The sequence below is a fragment of the Passer montanus genome, unplaced genomic scaffold (genome assembly GCF_014805655.1).
Source record: "Passer montanus isolate IOZ18808 unplaced genomic scaffold, ASM1480565v1 scaffold32, whole genome shotgun sequence".
Lineage (NCBI taxonomy): Eukaryota > Metazoa > Chordata > Aves > Passeriformes > Passeridae > Passer > Passer montanus.
In genome coordinates this window covers 9398431-9424788 of record NW_024367930.1, presented here as the reverse complement: position 1 = coordinate 9424788, position 26358 = coordinate 9398431, and the positions used below count along the sequence as shown (strand labels likewise).

Genomic DNA, 26358 nt, shown 5'->3' with positions numbered 1-26358 from the left:
CTGAACTGTTTATTTTTATATGAAATCTACAAATATTTTACAACCTTTCTCCTCAGTGATCTGAACACATGCCTTTAAAAGCAGCGATTAACAGCGTATCACTGGCTATGCAAGAATAAGGACATGCACAGAAGGCAGTTTATTATCCCAGGAAACCAAGTTCCCTAGAAACCCCTTTCCATTGTCCACCGTGATGGCACAGCTACCAACAGGCAGGCATCAAAATACTTCAGCCTGAGTTCACACACACTCACACACAAAAAGGAGATACATTAGTTACTCCAGCTGGCAGTAGCATTATTATTTATTTATTTAATAAAAAAAATATTAGAGTCACAACTTTCTCTTAATGTAAAACAAACTGAAATCTGTGTCTGAGCTCTTTCTTTAAACACACCAAATAAGCGTAGTGAAGGTCAACCTTAGACTGGGGACATCTGTAAACTAAGGTTTATAGTGTCACATGAAAAGCAGAGTTAGAACACATAAAAGTATCAGTCAACAAGAATCATATTCTCAAGGATCAAGAGGCTGTGAACAAAAGCCCAACCTCCATTATGTTTTCTTCTTGTTGGTTACAAGGAACATGAACTAAAAATTTCATCTAAGGAATTGAAGAAGTTGAGCTAGAGGAATGAGAAAGCCTTGGATTTCTTTTACAGACTATTCAATAAAACAGAAGTGGGGAACATTGATCAGACAAATACACAACTGGACTACTTTGATAAAATAGTTTTTGGCAATTCAGTTACCTGAGAAAAGGTGATACCAGTATTGCAGAAATCTTTTTAAGTTTTCAAATGACATCAAAATTATTCACTACACTTTGAAATATATGATCCCAGTGAGTAGCCAGAGATCTAGGGATACACATTTCTGTACTGAAAGTGATAAAAATGAGCAGGAAGATACCTGGAACAATTAAAGGCACTTTTAGCTGGCACGTGTTTTGATATATGCTACAGAAAACTGTGTCAGGTATGACATTACACTGAATTGTGTAGAGGTCCAAGCAGTAGTAACACACTGTTAAATACACACACTTGACCAGATAGCCAATCAGCAATGCCAGCATAGTTAACACAGGAAGAAATCCACCTTTTTACTTAATGTAAACAGCAAGGTTTCTAATAAAGGCATTTTAATTTTAAATATTATAATGTTTACCATCATTGCATGCAACACTTATCTAAAAGCTTCATGTCACCTCCGTGTATCACTAGGCCAGAAACAGTCATGGCAAGGATTTTGGAGAGAAATTCTCCCGTTGTCGAGTCTAGTGCTGCACACAAAATTACAAACACCCTCAGCAAACTGCACACCTGGACAAGGCAGATGTTTGTATGTAAAAGGCAACTTCATTGGCACAAAGGAATCTGGCCCTCATGTTGGCAAAGGCACAGAAACTGAGCGGCATGCTAACTACAGCACTTAAAATGAGATCTGATTTCAAGAGATACCTTTCAGGGACAGCTGGACAACTGAAGTGCAAGTTCTGCCAGAAGTCAAAAATTGTCCCCATCATCATAACAACATGGTTGCTAAATAAATTCAGACTGATACAACAACAAAAAATTAAAATATCTAGGCTTTTCTTGTGGATTCATTCTTTGCAATTTAGAGACACGAGGTGCTGTAAACAATTTTCTTTACCCTGTATTTTAAACCTTAGTAACAGGTGAAGTGAAAAGCACTGGTAAACACCTGAATGACCACATCATTATTTCTTTATTGAATCCTTACTCTCACTTCAACCAAAAGTGCAAGGTATTAGTAAAATGTGAATGTCACAGGCACCTGAACAGAACCACAAATTGGTTTAATTTTTGAAATTATTTTTGTCAAAGAGCAAATAAAAGAGTCTTTGGTGTAAGCTCACATGGTGGAATCCAAGTATAACAACATCAGCTGAAACTTAAGAGAAAGCCCATAACTTATTTTCTGAAAGAGAAGAGCCCAAGCTCAAGTGATCACACTGATTTACAGGCACAGAGCTCTTCCAGGCAGCATACATGGTCTTTCACTACACTCACCCAGCCACTGGCATGTTAAATCTGATGGATTTTCAAGCTGCAAGTGATGGAAAGGATGGTGTCCCATCTTTGGTCAGATATTGGCAGATTGCCTGGATGTGTGCAACCTGGAGCTGCCCTGATACAGTGATGCAGTCTGCATCTGCTAGGAGTCACAACCCACATTCAGACAAATAATGGCTTGTGAGAGGAGGACAGAACACTCCCCCCACTACCAGTGGCCAGTTTTAAGCTGGTGGTTAGGAATTAACTTTCCTGATGCCAATATAATAAAAAGCAGAAGCGCACCTTTGGCACCTGTTTCACAACCAGTCTTGGAGAGTCCTGACTGGTATTGAGTTTGCTAGGTGTTCACTTTAAAACTGAAAGCTATCAACAGCTGAAATTAAAAAAAAAGGACAAAAAACAACTGAAAACACATACATGAAACAAAACAAGATAAAAACTTAGTTAAAAATAACACTCCTCTTCAGTATGTTTTTCTCCTAGGCCACTGTCCTTACACCTGTGTTTCCACAGGAAACTGCTATACCTGGCATGAAATTACTCCACTAAACCATCTCATTCCTTATTTTCCAGCAAGGGCACGCTTGTATCTCCCTTATCCTTTTTATTTGCATCTCCATTGTCCTCTGACTGCCCCGACTTCTGATGAGCAAACGTGTAAGTGTCTTGGTCTGTGTCTGCCAGGGGCAGAGGCTCCTCCTCGGTGTTAGAAGAGCGTTTATTGTCTTTTCTGAAGGAGAATGGAGGTGGAGAAGGTGGCAAGCTACCAACGGGTCCATCAAAAGGCCGGTAGACATCGACTTCTGGAGAGACTGAGCCATTGGACTCCTTCAGCAAGTGTCCATAGACCACAGCATCATCAATAACTGCATAGACATGAGACTCATTGTTTTGCCTCTCTTTTCTGAATAAGCCCTTTTTTCCAGGCATCTGGGTATTCACGTTATCATTGTACACTCCCACCATGGGATTCTGGGTTTTCTTCTTCCTGTTACAGAGATGAAGTTGTTAACAGGTCAAAAACAATACGTCTGGAGTGTTGGAACTCAGTAACAACAGCTTTTATTCACTCATCCCAACTACACAGCATCAGGCAGCCTACCTGAATTAAAAGCTTTTTGCAATTTTTGGAGAAATAATTATTGAGCCTAGACATTGTTTTTTTAACAGAGCAGAAAACTACTTCATGCTATTTGGTTACCCACTGCTGCTCTGCTGACCCTGCAAGATTAACTCCAATGGTCTCCCAAGCACTGGGGTTCTGGCTGTGCACTTGTACCAAGCCCCACAACATCCACTGGCATTAGTAAGACCCAGAGACCATTAGATCCTCACAAAAACAAGGCTGTGTTACTGAAGACAAGATACTGGGTCAAAATGAAAGTCAAATGAATTTTTCTTAATTATGCTCTCCTGACTGACTGCCCCCTAAATTGGAAAGAACAAAGGCTGAACAGAAGACTTTTAAGACTGTATTTGTGAAGTCTTTCCTGCAGGAAAATGTGCTCCTAACTGCACTAGTCACCATATTGCATAAATTCATTCCAGCTCTACAGCATCAGGACCCAACCACTTTGACAGCACTGAGCATACATGTATCAGAAAGCCCAGGCTATCAATGACTTCAGACTCTGCTCGTATGAGTAATGCCATGCAGGTAAGTTTTGCACAACCCACTTCTCTCCCCAAGGGCTCATCTCACAGAAAATTGCTCCCACTTGATGTGCAAACTCCAGGAGTTGCTGGAGGCTGTGTGGATGAAAGAAAACTCTTAGTTCATCTGCATGAGTTCACAGCTTGTTTGAACAAAGACTTGAGTGGAGTCATGCGTGCAACAGCCACATTCATTGGGATTTCATGTTGCAGGGACTGCTGAGGAGGTCCAAGCAACACCTGACTCACACTACACCCAAAAGCCTGCACTTGAGGCCAAGGCAAGTAGTGCTCTGCAGGTTGAAGTAATGTGATTGCAGGAATGCTGCTCTGTTCTTGAAGTTAGTCAATTTAGAGTAAAGAAGCATTCCTGGGGTCAACACTACTTCCACTGTGCCATCCTCATGCTTTAGACCCTGGTTCAAAGGATATCAACACATAAAAGAGAGGGCCCAGCAGCTCTCCCAAAATGCCCTCTTGAACTGCAGTTATACCTGCTGAATTATGAACTTACTTCTTCTTAACACAGCAGACAGTCAGTCCAATCACTGTGAGAACTCCAGCCCCAGCCACCACAGCAAGTATGATTCCGAGGTCTGCAAACAGACAAGGAACAAGGACACTGGGAAAAAGAAGGAACACCCAGCTTTCTCCTAAAATCTGTCTGGGTTTGAACCCCATTAAGAGCTTCTAAGTACAGCAGCTGCTGGCACAGCAGGAGATCCTAAGCTGTGCTTGCCACAGGGCAACACAAGCCATTTCCAAGAGACTGGAGGCCAAGCAACAACAAACTCCTGCTGCTGGCAGTGGAGGACAACCAAAAAGCCCAACCAACCCACCCACCTCCAAGAGTTTGTGATACAGCTCATGCACTGCTAAACTTACCCACAGCATCTCACACATCTCTCGCTGAATAGGCAAGGAAGAGATGAAAGCACAGAAAGAAACAGAGAAGGAGTCAAAAGAAGAAATAGTGGTATTTCCACAGATTCCCCTCAAAACCATCCTTTCCTCTGAAATATACAGGTTGTGTTGACCTGGGGTTTTCTAGGAGTCATGAAATTAATTAGGGAAGTCCATGCATGAGCAAAGAAAAATGCTGCAAGTTTCAAAAGCAGCACAGATTGAAAAAAAAAAAAAAAGAAAAATTAGAAAGTGCAAATGTGAAGCAAATTTACATAAGTAAAGCCTACCGTAAAAATGCCCTCTCTTTTTTTTTTTTTTTAAAAAACAGTTTATGTTTCAGGGAGATGAAAGAGAACAACAGAATTTGCTGCTAGCAGTCAGGGCCCAATCTCCACTAAATGGTCAGACCTGTCCTAGAGAGGATTTCTTGCTCATGTGAACACTGAGACTAATTGAACTGCTAACATGAAGTGAGGATTACTTGTATGAATAAGTTTGCATAATCAAATCCCAAGTTGTTCACTAGGTCTGTGACCCTGGAAGGGAAAAACATCACTTCATCTTATTATATATTCTGTCTGTTATCTCCAATTAAAAATGCTAAATTAATTTTTTTAATGAAATCTAGTCTTACTACCTTGATCCTTGCCATTTCTTGTGTCAACGAAAGAAAACCCAGAAATACACTTCCTGCCCCCCAAAAAACCATACCACATTCAAACCCCTCCTTCCTCCCCCGCTCCTAGAAATACCCAGCTGAAACCCTTGAAGTTTTTGAGGGACAGACTTTTCCAAAGGCAGGAATCTCACAAACTGCCTACATCCATTGCTGTTACCTCAAGGGAAAGCAAGGAAACAAGCAGAAAACAAACCACCACAAGCTTAGAGCACTCACCTATCTGCTTGTCAGCCAAAGTCACCCAGAACTGCAAGGTCAGCTGCGTCTTATCCACGGGTCTGCAGTTGGAGACGTTCACCCAGAAGTTGTGGAGCATGTTTCGGGGCTGGGGCAGGAGCTCGTCCTCGCGGCGCACGATCTCCTCTGCTCCCAGAGTCTCTTCCTTGATGTTGACGTAGGCACGGCCCGTCTCACAGGCAATGCCCATGCGGTCCTTGGAGAACCCGAGGCGGGCAGTCTGCTTGCTGGGCACAGCGATCAACCAGGATATGGAAACATAGGGAGGTAAGCCGTAAGGCCAGTTGGGAGTCTGCAAGTAAACTTTAGCTTTTGGATCTGGACTCACAGTGAATATGCACTCATCTGTAGCAAAAGGGAAAGAAGAAAAGAAAACTTAGGTTTGATAATTATTGTCTTTTCCCACATCAGTGTTATCACAATAAACACAGACACACCTGCAGAATTTGCCACAATCAATTATCCACTACCTGGAATACAAAGCTCCTTCTCTCTTTCCAAAATAAACCACGTCACTGGTTCAGATAAAGACTGATTCTAGAGTTTAGTCCTAGAGCCATTGCTAAAGATTGAACTCCTAATTTCTGTTTATCTCTATGTGCTTTAATGAGCCTATTGAGAGAGCTATCACTGTACAACAAAGTAGTACAAAATCTACTACCTTACCTTTAATATGTGGCACGAAAGACATTTTCAGATCCTGAGGGATTGACTCATTGATGAATCCTTTACCAAATGTTTTTAAGGATATGGTGATATTATTCCTCATCTGAATCTTTTCAATAGATCCACCGGGACAGAACACACCAACATTCAGCTCTGTCTCCGGGGTGGCACTAACAATGTTGTAACTGTAGCTCATGTTGCACCTCTGCTCTGAGACGTGTTGCTGAAGTTTCAAGGACGGAGACATAATTTCTATGTTGATCATATCAGTGGCCAAGAGCCTCCAAATAAACTTATGTAGTCGAATTGGCAATCGGGTAATAGCCTTGGGCACTGAAAGGGAATAGATCTTCTTCTGACACCAACGAATATCCATACAGCCTGCAAAAACAAACACAAAATCCCAAGGGCTGGGTATTTCTTGCAGAGGAAATACCTGGGGCACACACAGAGTACTGTCAGGTTTGCATTACAGACCCAGATAAGCATCCACCTAAGAAAATATCCTCTCTTAATAACCTTTATCCAAATGTGTATTGACTGTATTTAAAGAGCTTTCTTTATAGGTGCAGGACACCAAAGAAACAGAAACACATTCAAAGGCCCTCACTCAAGATATACCTGCAGACTGGGGCACTGCTGCAGACAAATCAAGGCACGGATACTTCAAATCTCTTTTCTACCTGTAGTTGAAAGCATTTGGGGAAATCCTACATCAAGGGGACATGCATGCAGAACAAGATGCACTCCTGATGGCAACCTTGGTCCTGCATTTTCATGGGCAGATTTATGGGTCTCTGGCTCTGTTTCCATAATTTGCAGTGACTTAGGTGACTTCTATCTCTTCTCTTCTAGGAATAGCTATGCAGTTTCTATTCTTAAAGGCAGAATGATGTACTGAACAAGGTCACCTCCAGGTTCATTGTACCCATCTCCCAGCTGGCCAAGCCTGGTTTCCAACCTCACTCCATTTAAAGCCAAAGCAAGGGATCAAGTTTGGCTGACCCTTGGGGAAAAACAAGCAAAAGCACTCCCTAAGAAACAGCATTAAGGCACTTTTGTAGTACCTATGACTTTTTCAGCCGTGATCCTCAGCCGGGACAAGTCCTTGCACAGAAAGGAGATCCTGTAGACGGCACCAGAGGTTAAAGTCAAGACGCGGTCGCAGGTGCGAGGATCCTTGCAGATCAGGCACACAGGTTCAGACATGAGAGGGATGTGGCTGAGCCACCCTTCCAAGTGTATTGTCACAGTCATGTTCCTCTCCTTGCTCAGGTCGACCAAATAGGTGACATCTGCAACAAAAAACACCCCAGAGCAATTACAGCCAAGAAGCACAGTGTGAAGCAGAACTTCCTTCACCTCTTCTCACCCCATTATATAAGCAGCTGTTACAGCAAATACTTGGAACATCTGGAAGGAGAAAATAGAAGGAAAGAGGAAAAAAAATGCAAGTGTAGCTCATAAAGATTGACTGTCATGTGGAAAGATAGATTTTGGATCCAGGCAACATCCTGGTGCTGTTACTAAGGCACCTCTCTTTGATGTTAAAAAAAGCAAGCCGGCCCAGTGGAAGTGTCCCTGCCCATGGCAGGGCAGTTTGGAACTGGATGATCTTTAAGGCTCTTTCCAATCTAAACCATTCAATGATTCTACAAAGGACAGGGGGGAAAATAGTGTACCTATATACACACATATTCTATTACTAATCTTCATTTTCTGGTTTTAGCTTTAGCTACAGATCTCAAAGTCATACACAAAAGGTGAATAAAATAGCTTTCTCCTGTGTGGGAAATCAGGCAGACAAAAAGGCAAGTGGTCAAATGGAATTATCCAAGTCACTGGCACAACCAAGCACATAACTAGGACTCCTACTGCAAGTTATCATTTTTCAGAATGTTTTTTCCTGCAGCAGCTAAACACAGGATGAATTAGATCAAGAAGTTATTGTGACTGGCAAGAGCCATATTTTCTTCTTATTTGATGACAAGAACCACAGACAGCTGTGGAATACCCAAATGTTTGGGAAGCTTTGAGAATATGCAGATAGCAATACATTTTTAATAAGAGCAATGTTGCAGATGGCAACCTGAGGGCTGAATTTGAATCTTTGATGGAACTTATATAACTACAAAATCAATCATGAAATCCTATAAAATCCCTAGAGAAACTACTGTTGTCTCTTAAATCCAAATGGTTTATTACTTGCATTTCATTCACGGAATGACAACCTGTTTTTAATTTTTTACGTGATTATTGTCTTGTCTACTGGCCATAAATATATTAAAATTCTTTTTGCTTTTGAAAGAAGAAGGGAGATAAAGCTGATTAACAGAATATAATGTTTTCATTCTGTCTAGCTTCCAAGATGCTCACACAATAAATGTAAGCAAACGCAATTTTGTTAACAGCAATTCTGTGAGGATTTGCTGTTCATAAACAGAGCCTGGCTAGACAGACAAAGAATTGTAATTGTGAGATGCTACAGATCCTTTCTGGATATGTGACTTCAGGGCACAAGTCATTCAAACCTTATTCTCTCTAAAATTACCTAGACAGCCTCTAAGTAGCTCCTGACACAGTGGCAGTCAAGTGCTGACTTTCTTCCACCTGCTCTTCTGCAGTGAGTGCACCTTGATTATTAACCTTCACCTTGAACTGAGGTCAGAGCTGCAGAGTCAGAGGCTAAGTCACTAACTCCATGGCTCATTACCTACACAGGCGTTTTATTTCTGTTTTTAGAGAAATGCTCTGGTATTACAAGTCATTGTACTAAACCAATCTGAATTTAGGGCTAGAAAACAACAAAAAATGTTTTCTCAATATAGAGAAAGAAATGTAAAGAACATCCAAATATGTAGGGGATATTATTAGTGGAATAGCTTACTGACAACTTTTGTGTTTAATGTGACTTCTCCACACTTTTTGATGTTCAACCTCCTCTAGGAAGCAAAATTAAAACGTAAAGGAAGAAAGGAAGGGAAGATGGATATTGATGCCATTAGCAATACAGAGACAATTTTACATCTCTCAATTCACCAGTTAATACCACAGATCTTGCTACCTACCATGACAGTGGGTTTCACCTTGTTAGGTGCAAGTGCTCACACAGGGAACAAAAAACTGGGTTCACGCTTTAAAGAATGATTTTTAAAATACTGAGTCTCGTGTCTGAAAGCAAAACTGTTAAAGGCATTTTTCAATTACATGATTCAGGTGCTGGAAACTGAAAGGAGTCTCCATTTAGAAGTTATGGTGTAAAAAAATACTGCAGCACTAAATACTCCATTGCAAATTGCACATTTCAGAATCACTGCTCACCTTGATGTAACGGGTGGCCAGTGGTACCCTGGGCAATGAAACAGGCCACAGCATTGCTTGGCAATCTCCTTAAACGTATACAGGGACAAAGTTCAAGGAAAAAAACTAAAAAAGAGTATTTATCTCCCTTGTGGTGCTCAGGCCAGACATCTGTAAGCCAAAGCAACAAAAGAGGCAGGCAGGTACTTACTCTCATCAACCTGCGGGTGCTGAACGACGACTCGGAAGAGCAGGCGAAGAATGCCTGGGTTCTGGGCATCCTGATCACAGCCCTGCAGGGACATGTTGAAACTGCCAGCCATATTGGCAGGCTGGCTGTCGCTCAGCTTGAACACCTCCGGGTTGCTGGGGGAGCCGGGGATGTAGTACTCCACCCTCTCCTCCTTCCTTTCGCAGTTGGAGAGGCTGTAGTTGAGGAAGAACACGCTTGCTCTCATATTGGGAGGAATCACAAACTGCCACGTCATGAGCTCATCTTCTGGAAAGCCCAGTGGGTAGTTTGGGGACATCAGGGTGATTGAAGACTCCCCCTTCAAAATGGATTCAATGATGCATAACCCTGAAACAGGGAGGGAATCCCAAGATATAAAACAAGTTCCAGTTACTGAAGACACACTGGCATATCTAGCACCTAAGAAGCAGAGTCTTTTTATTTTGACAGTGAGATCACCCACTCCAGCTACAGGTTAGGTTATTACAAAATGCTCAGACTAATATATTTGAGTTGATTCTTATGTCTTCAATTACAGAAAAGGTAAGGAATGTATTAATACTGCATTTGCAGTTTAGCAGGTTAACCTTTCAAGCATATGGACAGACCAGCCTTTATTACTGGCAAAGGCAAGACCCTAATTCCTACTTCTACATTTGGATTTGCAAGAGCAAACACACAACCTGATAACTGATTCTGCTTCACTGGGTTTTGGGAAACAAAAGATGCAAGCTTTTATAGCAGCATGTAGCTCCCTTTACAAAAACCTCCTAAACTGAACAAAAGCACACCAGCAAAGAGCCTCAAATAGGCATATTAAAACACAAATGTGAACTGTGCAGGCTGCGTAAGACACTTTATCCTTGGATGACTCTTGGCAGTGTGAAATTGGGTACATAGAGATTATGGTCCCACTCTAGGACTCCAGTGATGGTGTGCAAGCGTGAGGAGTGCCAGGAATTACAAAACACTCATGTTCTAGAAGCTTGCACCTGGACCAGGTTTCTTTGATAGCAACAACACTAGAATTCAAGTATAGAGCTAGATTTGTCATGAGATCACAAAGTAACCCACTGATTGCTGTATAATATTCCAGGTATTTTAGGAAGATTATTACACAACAGTTTATGTTACTGTGCAGGTTGAAACAGATAAATGTATTTATGCGGCCTCCTGTGCCTTCCAGGCACTGCTTCATCTTTTCCCACACTCCTCTCCTCAAACATATTGGTTTGAAGCTCCAGAAGTTAAAGAAACTTTTTAAAAAATAAACAAGCCCAACTACACACTGCAACCAGTGAAAAACTCTCTGGCTCATTTTAATTATATTACCTAGTCTCACCTAGCTGAATGCACAAAAACAAGAAAGAAGGTATGTTTAAGTCTTAGGAAATTTAAAATTATTAATGTACATCAAATGCTTTGACTTCAGAAGAACACCATCTAACTAAACTAAAAATCATACAACAATAGTTTCCAGAAAAGATGAAGTGAAAGGGAGTTAGGGATAGCAGCACCAAAACTGGAAAGAGCTGTGAAGAAAGGTTGAAATGGATTCTGCTGCAATCTGCAGGAGGCAGCTGCACTACTCCGTACTCACGTTTTATGGAAGCCCTGTTGGCTATGTTGAAGCCTGAGGTGGTGAGAGGCAAGTGCCACGGGAGGTGCAGGGACATGACAACTCCTCCCAGCAGCTTGATGCGAGACACGGAGCCATTCCTGCAGAAAGTGCCAATGTTCACCGTGGCCTTATCAATACAGCTGTTGATGTTGTAGCTAACGGAGTCTGGGCACGTCTCTCCTGCTTCAATCTGTCTTAGCCAGGAGGTAGAAAATTTTAGTTCAAGTCCAGCTTTTGTACTTGCCTTCACGTCCCAGATGTAAGTCCTGTTAAGGCGAGGTAGCCCCGGTGGGTAAAGATGAACATCTCCAAAGGGACACGGGCCTGACACACAGTCTAAATGCAGAGAGAGAAGAGCTGTGATACACTCTGGAAAGCATTCCATTAAATGGGAAGTTTGATACTTCCCCTTCCTTCCTATTATCACAATTTTTAGGTCGCACTGATTTTTTCCTCTACGTGCCCTAAAAGACACTCCTGTAACATGGTAACAGGCTGTCTCCAAACAGGACTCCCAGCCCATAGAACAGACAGGATAAACCTGCTTTAGTCAGGCTGACTAATAGGAGGGATTCATTGTCCCTAGTATTCTGCCTTGTTTGCTGAAGAATTTAGAAGGTATTTAGTGAATAGGGCAGAGTCTGAATGGGCAAAAGGGACAAATGCAGCGTCAAGAGAGCTGGAAATCACAGATCTAGAGAATTCATTTTATCCCGTGTGCCCCAGAGAGTTCCTGGCAAATAATTAATCTTTCAATGTTTAAATGCTTGCCATGAACTGTATTTTTGTTCCCTTGGTGCCTGGATGAACAACAACAACTGCCACTGCAGGATTCTGGGGGGAACCCAGAAAACTTTTATCTGAAAAATCCAAACAATTGATTGACACTCAAAATAAGTAACTTTAATCTGTGTCTAGGCTTTGACTTAAAAGAAGAAATATCACAAGTGTGTCTTGCAAATACATGAGATACAGTGATACTATCTGCATGAATCATATGAATAAAATTACAAAATATGAAGAGTATTATTCTTGAACACCACCCCAAAAATAATGAAGATGTTACCAAAGACTGAATACCCAATGAAGTTTGGGATCTAGTTGAGAAGTAGCACGTGTTCATGCCATTGAAGAGTACATACACCAGGGATAACATTCAAAGCAGAAGAAGCTTTAGTTACACTTCTGAATTTACAGTTTCTTGACTTCAATAACATTCATTAAAAATAAAGAAACATGTGCAGGTCTTCAATGTTTGTGTTGTCCTTATAGACAAACCCAAGCTGTTCATCAAATACATAATATATTGTGTTATAAATGTTCAGAGGCTTTTGTAAGGAGCAAAAAAGATTCTTTGATGTGTTTATAAATTGTGGGAAAAGGAAAAGCAGTAAGGAATTAATGCAGCAAACCGCATTCTGGCTGTTTCCAACACAGCCAAGTCACCATTAATTCTGCCAGCTGCAATACATACTTCTTCAGCTTGCATAGTTGTAGTAGTCATTCAAGGTTATTTATCAGTGCTCAAAGATTTCTTCTTACCTAAGATTATGGCAGATACCTTAATACAGCAGCAGGAAAAAAAACATGTGGTTTTACTGGAGGAAAATTACCACTGGGGAAAAAATCAAAAATCTATATCTTACCAATATTTTTCTGAATTTCTGCGATGAAATACTTCTCGGGAGTACTACAGGTGAAGGTAAAAGTCACATTGTCCCCAGGCTTTATCTTGAGTTCCGACATGAAGACATTTTTCATGCGGATTCGACAGCTCAGTGGAAGAACAGGTTTCAGTTTAATCGTAACTGTGGTGTTGTCCTCTTTATGAAGAGAGATTGTAAAGGAAGCTAAGAAAGAAAAAATACATAGAACAGAGGTGTTTTGTTACTAGCACATATGAGCAACACCAAGCTCTCCACACAGCCCCGCAGATCCCACAGTGTCTGAAGGAATATTAGCATCCACTTCTCAAAAGCCTCTGGTGTTTTAGCAATGGGAAATGCCTCCTCTCTTCCAGTAGAGACAACATAAAAATACGCTTGCTGCACGTGCCCAAGAGAGGTATACAGGAATTTGTGCACAATCAGTTCTGCTCCAATTTACCCTCACCAGTGTCATTTATTTCACAATTAAAAAGTAGCTCAGCTATTCCTTTCAAATTGTTGTTCTCCTGATTTTTGTTTTCAGTTTGTTATCACACAGCCTGCTTCATTTCTGAAGGCACCCATCAAGTCACGACTCAATTCAGGAAGTTTATTCAGCAGCCAAACAAAAAAACAACTTCAACTTTAATCACAGACAATGGTAACAGATGAATTTGTGGGTATACCTCAGCAACTACTGCAGGCCAGATGAGGTATTCCAGCAATACCAAAAGCACATACCAACAGATACTTTCAGGCGCAGTCATGGCCCTCTCCCACCCTCCCCACCCTTCACAACTCATTCCCTGAAGGTACAGGATGTCTGTGCAGTGTCCCTCACCAGCACAGAAGGCATTTGTGGCCTGAAGCAGAGTGTGGGTGCTTGGACACTTCCTCTCCATCTCTGCCACGACCATCATTGATTCACAGCTTTTGGGAAATACTTCACAGACTTCAACCCATCCTCAAGTACTGCCAGATGCAGGAGCAGCTCTCACAGGAAATACTGGAGCCACTGAATAAACTGCTTGTTGAATAATCTTTTATTTTATGGGTAGCAGTTTATAAAAAAATTACTCAAACCTGGCTGTCTTCTAAAAATATACACACAATATAAGACACCAGAGAGTGCTGACTGGACATTCAAGATGACTGTTATTAATTCAGTTGGATGCTTAGCACATAATGAGGCCAGCCCTGGTTGAAATAAGTCAAGTTTGCAGTAAAGTCAACCATACCCCAGCCCCAGGTGAATATCTGAGAACAGGACAGAAGGTAAGTTTTCTGCTGCTTGTTTTCATTGTTCTCCATTCCCTATTTTGGTGTTTGGAAGATAGAATCTCACTGTATGCAGTATGTGGTACTTGAGCTTTTAGTGAATATGAGAAAAAAATCATGCATATAAAAAAAATAGTAGGAGATCTAAAAATAAAGGTACCCCAAGTTTGGTTCAAAAACATATCTGCCTTGAGTGGGACATCACACAGGGCTGCATGACAAAGCTCTGCCCATGTGCCAGGTTGGGAATCCTCTTTCTCATTAACCTCAATGAAAAAAAGATTTGTGCTGGCAAGCCCAGCAGAGCAGCGCCCTGAGGGAGCCCCTGAAGCCATTCCAATTACCAGGCAGCATGTCAGGAAGGTGTAGGAGAACAGCTGGCTCACACACATCTGCAGGATGCTCCAGGCTCTGTCCAACTGCTCAGCATCCCTGGAGCACCAGTCTGGTCCACACCAGCTGCTGCTGGTGCAGGGGTGATAAGGATGCTGATCAGAGCCCAGACATGCAGGGGCTCACCCGGTGGGGTTGTGGGGAGGGGGGCTGGACACACCATGGGAACCCTTGATCAGCAGAGCCTTCTAATGGCACACGAGCACACCAGAGACCCTCAGCAAACATACCCAGCTCAAAGCTCCAGTCATCACAGCTGCTGAAAGCAGCTTATTGCATTAGTGACTCAATTTCACACAAAAACCATCTGTTCTATTGAAGAGAGGTTTAAAAACCTCCTAATTTTTACAGGAATCTCACGGTTTTGCAGGGCCTGACTTTCACTGCAAGGCTTTGCAAAAGCCCCAGGGACTGAGCAGTCAGCATGATTGGTCCCTGCCCCTGGAAACATTGAGGCTCCAGCTTTGGCAACACCGGGCATCAAAAACCCCACTGCTAGGGGGAGTAGGGCAGAACAGAGCACTCAGAGACAGAGCCCATCATGTGTTTATCTGAGTTTTGCTGGCATTGAGCTTTTTTGCAGCCTTTCTAGCTTTTCTACACAATCTTGCAGTCAAAAGACTTAAGTCCTTGAAACTGCTTTACCTATCTGCCTCCAGGATCAAAGGTTTTAAATGAAAATCCCAAACACCATGAGGATTGACAAATTGCAGCATGTATTTTTAACCACAAGTTTACCAGCCCTCTAATACCATTAGCGAGTACCTGGTCACTGAGTAACTTTCCTACAGCATTTAAGTGACAGAACAGTTCTCTGATCTGAGAGCCCACACTGCATTCTCCTGCCTCTTCCAATGGCTGGCACGCTTTACATCTGTGTTTGTGCCTTAGAAAAGAGGTTTTCAATATGGATTTTCCTGAGGAAATAAAAAAGATGATGGTGTAGCCTGGGAACTGCCTGTACAATGACCTTCCAAGCACACAGGGGACAATTGCAGGGGCAATGTCCATGGGGTGGGGAAGACAGTAAAGCCAAGCAAGCAATCAATGCAGCTCTTCCTCATTCTTCAGGAGGAAGCAGCCTCCAGAAAAGAAAGCGAAACTACTGCTTCCAACCTAGCCCAGAGTTCTATTTTTTATACCACTGGGGTCTTTTTGGGTTCTCTTGGGGTTTCATTTTACTACACTTAGTGCACAAAACACCTTTGACCATGATGTTCATAACTTTTCCGACACTTAAGTCATCCAGATATAACGTGTTAATAACATAAACCCAAATAATTAATAACTATGGACAAAAAACATTTTTTTCTTGCACAAGGTACTTGTCATACTCCCCTTGTAAGTTCATAAGTATTACTGAAAAGTCTGTTTCTAACTCTCTGGTCAAACAGTTATCCCTGTTCCTTTCCCCATCCCTGGGACAGCACAGCCATACAGCCAACCTGGCAGGACAGAGACCAGGACCACTAACAGCCAGCCCTCCTCTACCTCATGCTGGCACATGGCTCTAATTTTTAGTCATGAGGATTAGGTTTAAGCATAGCCTTAAGCACGTGACTAGTTTTAAATCAAAACAAATACACACCCTGAGCTGAAACCAAAGAACAGAAATTTTCAACACTTGGAAATAAGCAAAAGGTCCTACAAGGGTCAAAACAAAGTATCCCCTTCCCCAGCCCCTGAAACACCCAAATTTAGCTGCCTGGGCTTTTTTCCCCTTCTTTCTGCTCATCTTGCTGACTTCATGACCATATAATCATTCTTCATTTGATCTCTGTGCAAGAATACCAAATATTTGTCAGGTCAATATCATTTTCCTGCATAGATTTATCCCATTCCTCAGCTTTCCTAAATAGAACCTGCCCAAAATCACAGAAGTGTTTCCAATGATCAATATATATATAGCATTGCAGCAGCAGGCAAGAAGGATGCAGATCTATACCAAATCAGGCCAGCAAAGTTGCCTGCTAGAAGCCCACATAAGAACAAGCACCTTCTGTGCATAAATAAACAGCTTGCACAGAAGAAAATCCACAGATAATAATTTTGGCCAAGAAATAAGAGGGTGGTGCTGCAATGCCAACAGCAGCCAGCTGCTAGGGATGTGCTGAACTGCATTAGACTATCAAATCCAATAGAAAAAGTAGAATAAAAGAATCATGCAGGAAGTATAAGCAGTGACTCCAAAGTCATTAAAAATAAATGAAGAAATGGCTAAAACTCCCCGAACTACAGCCACACATGAGCTGCATAACAGAGGGACCTACTTAAAGAGCAGCTTCATTGGAGAGCTTTAAAAACTCCCCGAACTACAGCCACACATGAGCTGCATAACAGAGGGACTACCTAAAGAGCAGCTTCATTGGAGAGTTTTTATAAACACGAGTGAGTCTCCTCATGAGTCACACTAATATGTCTTTGTCTGTGACTCCCCCTGCATGCCTTTTTATTAGGATTACCAGTAACTGGACACATTTCTTGAAAAGAAGCAATTTCCATGCCTTATTGCTGCTGCACAGGGATGACACACAGGATATCCAAACCAACATGAGGAAGCATTGCCAAGCTGGATCTCGTCTCTGTCTATACAACAATGGAATTGTTCAGCTAGAAGATGCTAGAGGTAAAGCCTGCAGTCCTGAGCTGGTTCACAGCTGATGCAGACAGCTGATCTCACCCTATTCTTTTTTCCTCTAAGCAATTAGTTTTCCAGCCTCCCTTGGATATTTCATCAACTTCCCTAATCTCAATCTACACCCTCCCTTCCACAACTGGATTTTTCTACTGCTCATCTTCATTTCAGAATGGGCCTTCATGAGAATTTTCTCACCACAGCACCCTTTTATTACTAGAGTAATGCCCCTCTCTGCATAAACAGCTTTTTCTTAACACGATGATATTTCCAAAGTTTTAGGTTAGTGCTCAGAGCTCTTCCACTGGGGTTAGAAGCAAACTGCGTAGTGTAAAACAAGTTCAATCACTCCAGAGAGTGGAGCCTAAATTTATTTACTGTGTTTGCATCTGACAAGCTCATAGTAATTTTAACATGTATATATAAATGTCAAAAGAGCATTTTTCCTGTACAAGAGGGAGTGCAATGTAGAAGACAGCTGGCAAATAGTCAGGGCAGTAGCACTGACATGGAGCGTGTGTACATATACATGAGCAAAGGACTTGGCAGAACAGCAATTTTTATGGCTTTGTAAAGTGCCTTGCTACACAAAGCAGGAGCTAGAACAGAGTCCAACTAGTTTTGGCTTGACAGCTGCATTTTATTGCAGTCATTTACCCATAAGGATCCATGGATTGTTCCACACGACTTGACTGGCTGGATTAAAACAATCAAAAAAGCCCCAGTCAGACCAAGAAGACAAAACCTCCAACGAAATCCCAGATGTTAATTTATCCCGGAATTATGCACAAAAACTGTTGGTTTGCCCACTCCGGTTAAATCACGGGCTTGTTCCATGACAGCCATTTTTCCCGAAACCCAGCTGGATGGGGCTGACTCAGCCACCATTCATGAGCTGGAGGAGCCGGGCTGCTGCACAAGACGAGTAGCAGCAACTTGCTCTGATTATGAAATCCAAACCCCTGTTCTGCCCCAGGGGGATCTGAACCCACACAACCAACATGCCTCTCCAGAGAACAGGCTCATTCCCTGCAGGGTGTGCCACCAGCCTGGGACAAGGATAGCACAGGGATGCTGTTTGCCACTACAGCCTGGCAGGCTCTCTGGAGGCTCACTGCCTTTTCCGAGCCCCTGCAGGGATGCTGACCTGCAGGCACACTCAGAGCCTGCTGTGGTTATTCCACAACACATAATCTGCTGCAAGAGTCATGGCAAGAGGGTGGGAAGCAAGAGGTATAACACAGTAACTCGGTGTGCTGGTGCATCACCTCACCACCACACTGAATTCACACTAGTGAATTGAGAATTGCATCACAACTCACTGCACAGTTCACTCAAATTGGCCAAAAGCACATAAAGGAATATTTGAAAGAGTAAACATCTCCCTGCTTTGCCAACTCAGTTGTTTTGCACCCGTCTTACTAACATCTTTGACAATTTGAATGCAACTCCAGTTCAACTGCAGCACCCAAGCATCATCCACTCCTCCAGTCTCACCTGCAATGTAATCCAATAAGGTGACTGCCTTCACAGTCTTCAAGCCCTTAGCAAAGTTAGTCAGGGACACACACACTGTTTGGACTCCTCTCACCTCCTGAACAATGCTGTGCACAGCAAAAGAGATCACCACCACAAACTACAGCCAACCCTTCTTCATTTAAATGCAAACTACTCCCTACATTACAAGATTATCTCCTCGTATTTGGACCTGTCTTCCACCACCACAATCGTCTGGGATATGAGGTCCATATTTTGTGAAAGGATTACTTTCAGAGAATCACCCAGAAAATCACAGTGATAAAATCTGGCAAAGCTTGTAAACTCTTCGAGATAGATGCTGCCAACTGCTATTATGCCATGCCAACCACACCTCAGGAGAGGGCTCCTGGGGGAGAATACCCATTTCTCAGCCAGCACAGAACAGCACCCTAATCATCACTGATTGTTTGAACTGATAGCCAGGATGGGGATGCAAAGCAGGTGAGAGGTTCATATTTTACTCCTCATCAGGGAGGAAGGGCAGACACTTCTGGCATAGTGATGTTACAAGCCATTCCAGCATGGTTCACCAGAGAACATCTGTCAGCACCCCAGGCCAACAAGGCTGCTTACTCAAAAGTTGTTAATTCATTAATTTGTAATGTCTAACAGGAATAAAGTACCTTCAGATTTAAAATAACTGAAGAAAAACCCCAACAACAATATATTTCTGTACTTACACAGCTTTCTCTAGAACCTTTCTGAAGATAATTAAGACACTCATATAACTCATACAATAGATTTTTTTAAAGAAGCTTTTTTTCACCACAAGTGGGAAAGAGACACTGTTGACTCTCAGCTGTAAAATTATTATTTTACAGATATGAAGTGTTGTTGCTTCTGTAGAGGTGAGATGGAGTGCTCAGCAATCCCTGCCTATGAGCTGACCACCAGCATACAATGTATAAAATGTTCCACACCTGGGTCTGCACAGCTTGAGAAAATGTCACACTGGCTGGAGAAACATTGACACCCCACAGGTCCCTGAAGGAGCCTCCCTTGATCAAAGGGGTGTTTGCTTGCATAGTTTTTTATCCCTACCTTGATTTAAGCCAGCAAGAGGACAACACCTCCGAGCATGTCTGAGCAGCTCTTCAGACTTGGCTCTGGTTAACAAAGGTGTAAAAGCACATTTCGCAATCAGGGATCCCTCCCACACCAAACATCCTGCTGTCAGCTCTTAGTCTCTCTCTTCTGAGGAACTCCAAATAATCTCTTTCCACTCCTCAAAGCTTGCTCTCCCCTCTGTCTCACAGCCAGGGACTCAGAAAATCCAGGACCAACTCCAAAATGCCAGCATTATCCTACCTCCCAAAATAAAAGTTTGATCCGATATCAAGTAACCACACTCATTTTGTTCCCCAAGAAACCAAAAGGCACAGCTCAAAGCAGGCTGCCCATCGCACTCTTGGGGATGGTTGTTAAAAGGTGTCCAACAGAACAGCAAAGTAGAGATTTTACCCTGGTACAGGAGATAGATTTTTTTAAAAAAATCACTTTTTCCACAGCAATGGCAGACTGGGCACGCACAGGCAGACTAGATCTTACTAACACATTGAAATGCAAATCTACAGACACTATGGCATAATTCTTCAGCTGAAGGTCTTCCTGGAAGTCCCATCAATAATACCCACACCAGGCAGCAAACCCTCGAGCTGAAGGTCTTCCTGGAAGTCCCATCAATAATACCCACACCAGGCAGGCTCAGCACCAGGCAGCAAACCCTCACCTCTGTCACCAGCCAATACAGAAACTCAAGATGTTGCTGTGCTCTGGCTGTGAAGGCCAGCAGCCAACAATGTACTAAGCACAGCCCAGCCCACGTCTTCCTTCACACCCTGGTGGCACAAGCAGATGTGAAGCAAGAAGAAACTGTATGGTAACATCTGCAAGATATTTGAGAAGTTTACGAATCAAGGGATGGTGACTTGGCCCTACTGGCTGAATCCTACTAAGAGAGCACTAAAAGTCAGCAGCTGCTCTTCAGGAGCTGGTTAATGGTTTGGTTCCAAGAAGCCAACCCCTGCTGCAGTGGGTGTGTTGTCCTCTCCAGAGCCGAGGTTTGACAGAGACACCTGAGCAGCACCAGTGAGTTGGATGCTGTCCCAAAAACTGCTGGAAGTGCTTGTTAAATGGTATCTTTAGTTTTTCCCCCAGTCAGGCAAAGATTTATAAATCACAGAAATTATTAAAGGTGCAGATTTTAAAAAATATCTTAACAGAAGGTTACAAGAGTAGTCTAACAAAAGAGCTCTTTTAGATCCAAACTCGCATCCAAGATGATTCTCTGCATATCCTCTAGCTAATACATGCTTTGCTGCAGCTGAGTCTTTCTAGGAGCTCTTCAAGGACACCAAGTCCAGAAAACATCCAGAGGGCTCCAGGGAGCACCCAGAAGAGAGCAGGAGGACTTTGCTGCTGTAAGAGAACTACTGGCCAGCTTAGCTCAGAGGCACATTCCACTCATGGCAGTGGTGAGCAGCACCCAGCTTCTCCCATAGCCCCAGGAATAACCCAGCACCACCACTGATCCCACCCCGGCCACAACACGAAGGGGTACAACTCCACACACACTCACTGCTCTTCTGCCCAGGACCTGAAGAAGGTCGTGTTTTGCCATCAGCAATTACAAAAAAAAGCAAATGAGAATGGGGATCCATACAGAAAAACTGGTGAAAGGAGCTATTCAGCCATCATCTACACTAATCTGCAAATATGCCATGCCCCTGTCACCCACAGCTTTAGTCAACACAGGTAAAGCCAAAAGTATCCTGACTTTGCTCTCAGCATAGGATGGTTCCTCACACTATTTCCAATTTGAAATATTTCTGGAATGCCCTAAGTGCAAAGTTGTTCAGCCTCTGCCTAAGACTGAGGGTTTGGCAGTTGTGGATCACAAAGCTTTTCATTTAACATATGCCGGTATCAATATCAATTAGGCTAAGTGATAAAGGCTATATTAATAAACTGAACCCTGGCAACATTTATTTGTGAAGAATTCCAAGAAGTCAGATTATTCTTCAGTAGTTTTCTCCTACTTTTTTTTTCTATTCCAACCTTATTTGTAGATAAGATAATTCATATAAGCAATTAACAAGCCTGAGCACAATTGACCCAAATGATATCAGATATCAGGCAGGGGAAAGGTTCTTGCTTTATTTCATACAGCAAGCCCGGATTTCTGTCTAGAAACTCTCATTGCAGTATAGCAGGACAACACACAGAATTGTAATAAAAATGAGAGGAGGACAACTTTCTAGCTAACAAATAACTTCCTCCACGCCACGGGTCCATGGTGGCCCTCGGGACATGAGATTCATCAGCCTCCAATCCCCTCACCTTGCTTCTTCCTTCACTAGCCCTTTGCCTTGAATCAGTGCCAAGAAATAATCCTTTTCAGCATGTTTTCCCCTAATTATTTTCGGCAGATGAGCCACCACATCAAATCACAACCCCAGGCAAAAAAGACACAAGCCACCTAAGGAGCCAGGCTCAGCAGCTGGCTCACCACATCCCGTTTCTTCTCTCGTGGGCCACTTTGTAGCCAAGTGGTTGCTATTTATTGGCACTTCCACTTTTGAGTATGAGTAAGCCCAGGAACAAGAACAGAGCTCTGGGAGGAACTTCATTCACACAGCTCTAGAGACAACAACCTTACTGAGGATCTCTAGTGGGGGACACTCAAACTGGTGGTTATTTGTGCTGCTATGGACAATAAATTCAGCTCAGTGTACCAATCCCAGACAACAACCTTACTGAGGATCTCTAGTGGGGGACACTCAGTGGGGTTATTTGTGCTGCTACGGACAATAAATTCAGCTCAGTGTATCAATCCTTCAAAATTTTCACATTCCCACCACCTCACACACTCACTCAAGCCTTCCCATCACCTCTACATTGCTTCAGACTTATAGATGAATGAAAAACACAAACAGACAAGGCTCACCTCTTAAAAACCAATATTTCAAATACATAAAGTTCTGGAATTGTGAAAAGAGGAATTAAAAAAAAAAAAGGGGTATTTTCTGGCAGAGAATTTAAGGTAGTAGTACCAGAACTGAGACAAACTATAAATAACTTAGTATAAACACATTAGTTTCTAGAGAATAAAAAGTTAGCACTCCAGACTGACAATGGCATGAGGCAAGCAAAAAAAAAAAAAAAGTTACAACACATGTACGTTGGTTGTAGTCTTAAAAGGAGAGGTCTCAATCGAATGAACAAATGGTGATTCAGAATGGAAATAATCCAGTTTCCACCGACTTTCAGAGGAGAACAAACACGGCCATCATTTATATTCTGTCAGAGCAGCAGAATGACCCTGCTAACAGCTCGGGGGTTTTTATTTTATTAAATGAAGCAGCTTTACATGTTAAGACTGATGTGTGACTCAAATCAGTCAGTTGCCAAGAAAAAGATAACTGGAGGGTAGAGCAAGAACCAACATGGCACTATCTCTAAATTCACTCATTATAACAATGACATTTTAAAGACAAAGCCCAGAATACATATGTAGATTTTATCACATTCATAACGATACTTTAAACCTGAAACGTTTATGTTTCATAGACAGCACAGAAGCCTGATTAACTTCATTATTAGTGCCTCAAAGAAACTCATTTTTAGTTGGAAAATACATTTTCAAAGGTCAGATATGCAATACTCCGTTCACACTCCCACGTCTGGGCACAGCCAGCACACCAAATACTTCTTTCTGTAGTTTTCCAGCTATAAGTTAGAGCCAATCTTTCATTTGATAATTTACTTTACACATAAAGCTGCACCTCAAGAAAACCCACAAGCTCCTGCGAGGACCATGTGACCAGCCACGCTCCACCTACACCTTCCTACAGGAACACTGCTGTAATACTGTACTTGCTGGGAAAGGGTGGAGCAGGGGGGTGACAGGAGAAAGAACTCCACCAAGGATAAGAAGAGAGCTTTAGACACAGGCACACCAAAATCTGAAGCCATCCCACCAGAGCATCACCACTCCCCAGGAGGAGCCACACGTGCCTCATACACACCCCACGTGCACACCCAGCCTAAACCTGGCCTTGCTGAAAGGGAGGAAGCTGCAACCAAGGAAAGGGAAGCAGCCAAAGCACAGCAACAGCAGAGCCAGTACCAACGTCAGCACCAGAGCAACAAGAACTCTTTAAAAATTACAAACTACACAGGCGTGCAGAGGAAAATCTTAACCTGAGCTGTCTTGGGCTTTCGGGACAAACCTTTGCTCAGGGAAATGTTCCAGTAGTTTTGGTTGTGCAATAACAACAGCAGTTCCCACCGGAAGGAAGGACACACGAGGTCTCACGTGCCAACAAACCTGGGAAGGCACCAATCCCCTCTGCCTCATGTCCCACTCGGCACCATCCCAACCTTCAGTCTGCCAACCCATGCTGCCACGGTAGCTGAGACTGAGCCACCTCTTTTTTGGGGGACTGGAGCTTCTCAAAGAGGAGGAAGGCACCACATTGAGAGTCTGAGAGGGTGACAGAGGATCTGGCACACGGGAGTGGTGGTGGTGCTTGGAGACAGACCAGCGGGGGAAGCCTGTGGTTGGAAAGGAAGGGATGGAAGGAGGAAGGAAGAGGGACCACCATCAGTGGCAACAAACCACTGGGCCTATCAGTGGCATTTTCTGTGACTTCTCTGTCACTAACTTTGCTTTAAAGAGCCACTTCAGGATTTGCCAAAGAGCAAGGCCAAAGAGGTTGGGGAGCTCTTTCTCCTACATTCCTCTAGATTAAATTAAAATCCTTGGACAGTCTGCTTCCACTGCTTCTAGTGCTGAGCCATCTAAGGTTTTAAATATTTGTTTACCCTGAAAACAAAGCACAATTATTAAACAGCATTTATTTTCTTTTTCCTTTGAAGAGGCTTAGAGAGGCAAATTGCTGTTATTCACCCAACTCGAAGGCAATACACTAAATGCAAATATTTTATTTAAAAGACTGCACAGCTTGAAACTTAACCCTCATGGCTGCCCAATTTCAAAGGAAACATTTTGCATGTATTGTTCATGATAATAATGGCCTGAGCTCCACTTCACCAGAACCAGTGCTGTTAAAGGCAACAGAAATATTTAAAAGGCACAAATTTCACATCAGACTCTTTAGGTAATTTACAGTCACTTCAAATAACTCACCAGTTATTTTGTACATAAGGACTCACACTTCAAGAGCCTTTAAAAGGACTACAGATAGCAGTTAACCACACTGTTTAGACTTGAGGATGGGCATTTTTTGCAATCAAGTAGCTTTGGATATTGAGGAAAACACCACACACTGTCCCTGTGAACTGTGTTCATAACTGGAATTCTTTTAGGGTCGCACACAGGGTTAGATACATGGGATTTCAACAAGCATCCAGGAATTTCAAAAGATGCAGAGCTGGTGGCGAACATTAAACCATCTGACTCGGCTGGGCATATAAACCTTTCCACTTCCCTGCATCCGTGGTTTACCGGTTGTTCTACATAAATAATACCATTCTCTGCTGAAAACCCGGGCACGATCCCACACAAAACACAGACCAAGGAGCTTCTGCCCTTTACAGAGAGTTCAGCTGCCCCTCTGGGGTCCAGGGGAAAGGACTTTGTGAAGTTACTTGCATAATCAATACTCCAGCAAGCAAGGATGTAAAGACCAAGTAAGTTTTCTTGTTAGCATTTTCAAAGAACAAAAAAAGTGCTGAAACTGAAATGTCCCACCGCACAAACATTACGGACGCGATTCCACCCCACCACCCCCGCCCCATTTCAATAACTAATAGCTATTAAATCAGCAGCAGCACACGGAGATGAAGGCAGAGTCACCGGTCTCTCGCCTGCGGTGCCGCCACCTAAAGCGAGCCCGGGCTCAGCCGCGCACCGGGCGGGTCCCGCCGGCCCGGGCAGCCCTGAGGGGCGGCGGGGAGGGGACGGCAGCCGAGCCCCGGCTGGGGCTGATGGGGAGCCGGGGTGCGGGGAACGGAGCCGAGGGTGGCGGGAGCCGGCCCATCCCTGCCCCTATCCCTGTCCCTGTCCCTACCTTCCCGCGGGAGCAGCTGTGCCGAGGCGGCCAGGAGCGCGGCCAGGAGCGCGGCCAGCGCTCGGCCCGCCGCCATCTCCCCTCATGGGCCCGGCGCCGAGGCGGGCGGGCGCGGGTCCCCTCCGGCGCCGCCGCCGCCGCTTCCTGCTCCACCTCGCACCTGGAGGGGCGGGCCGGGCTGGGCAGGTGAAATCCCTCCTCTTCCTCCGGCCGGCTCGACCCCGCCCGGGCGCTGCTCCGGCCCGGCCCCGGCGCGGCGGGGTGGAGCCGGCTTGGCGGGGTGCCGGAGGTGCGGGACCTTGGCAGGGAGGTGTTATTCCTGCCCTAAACGCTTTTCCCTGCCCATTCCCAGCAGCATTTACACCTACTGAAAGGGGTTTGTGTTGTCGGTCACCGAGTTGCCCTCTCCCCCTCGGAGGTGTTACCGCGTAAAGGGCCCCTTGCCTTCTGAGCATCTCTGAGCTTCAGTGCTTAAAGGGAGCTTAAAGTTGGGGCCAGAC

The 26358-nt window shown here is 43.5% G+C and overlaps 1 protein-coding gene across 1 annotated transcript; it reads right to left on the bottom strand.

Moving 5' to 3' along the window:
• CDCP1 (CUB domain containing protein 1) lies at nt 1-26045 on the bottom strand. Its single transcript, XM_039715235.1, has 9 exons — nt 25859-26045; nt 12980-13183; nt 11313-11669; nt 9692-10060; nt 7248-7475; nt 6181-6561; nt 5494-5859; nt 4207-4288; nt 1-3027 (listed from the first exon to the last, which is right to left on the bottom strand). Exons 1-9 carry the CDS (start codon nt 25932-25934, stop codon nt 2595-2597), a joined length of 2496 nt encoding a protein of 831 aa, XP_039571169.1. The 5' UTR covers nt 25935-26045; the 3' UTR covers nt 1-2594.
• Between the last annotated feature and the right edge of the window lie 313 nt (nt 26046-26358).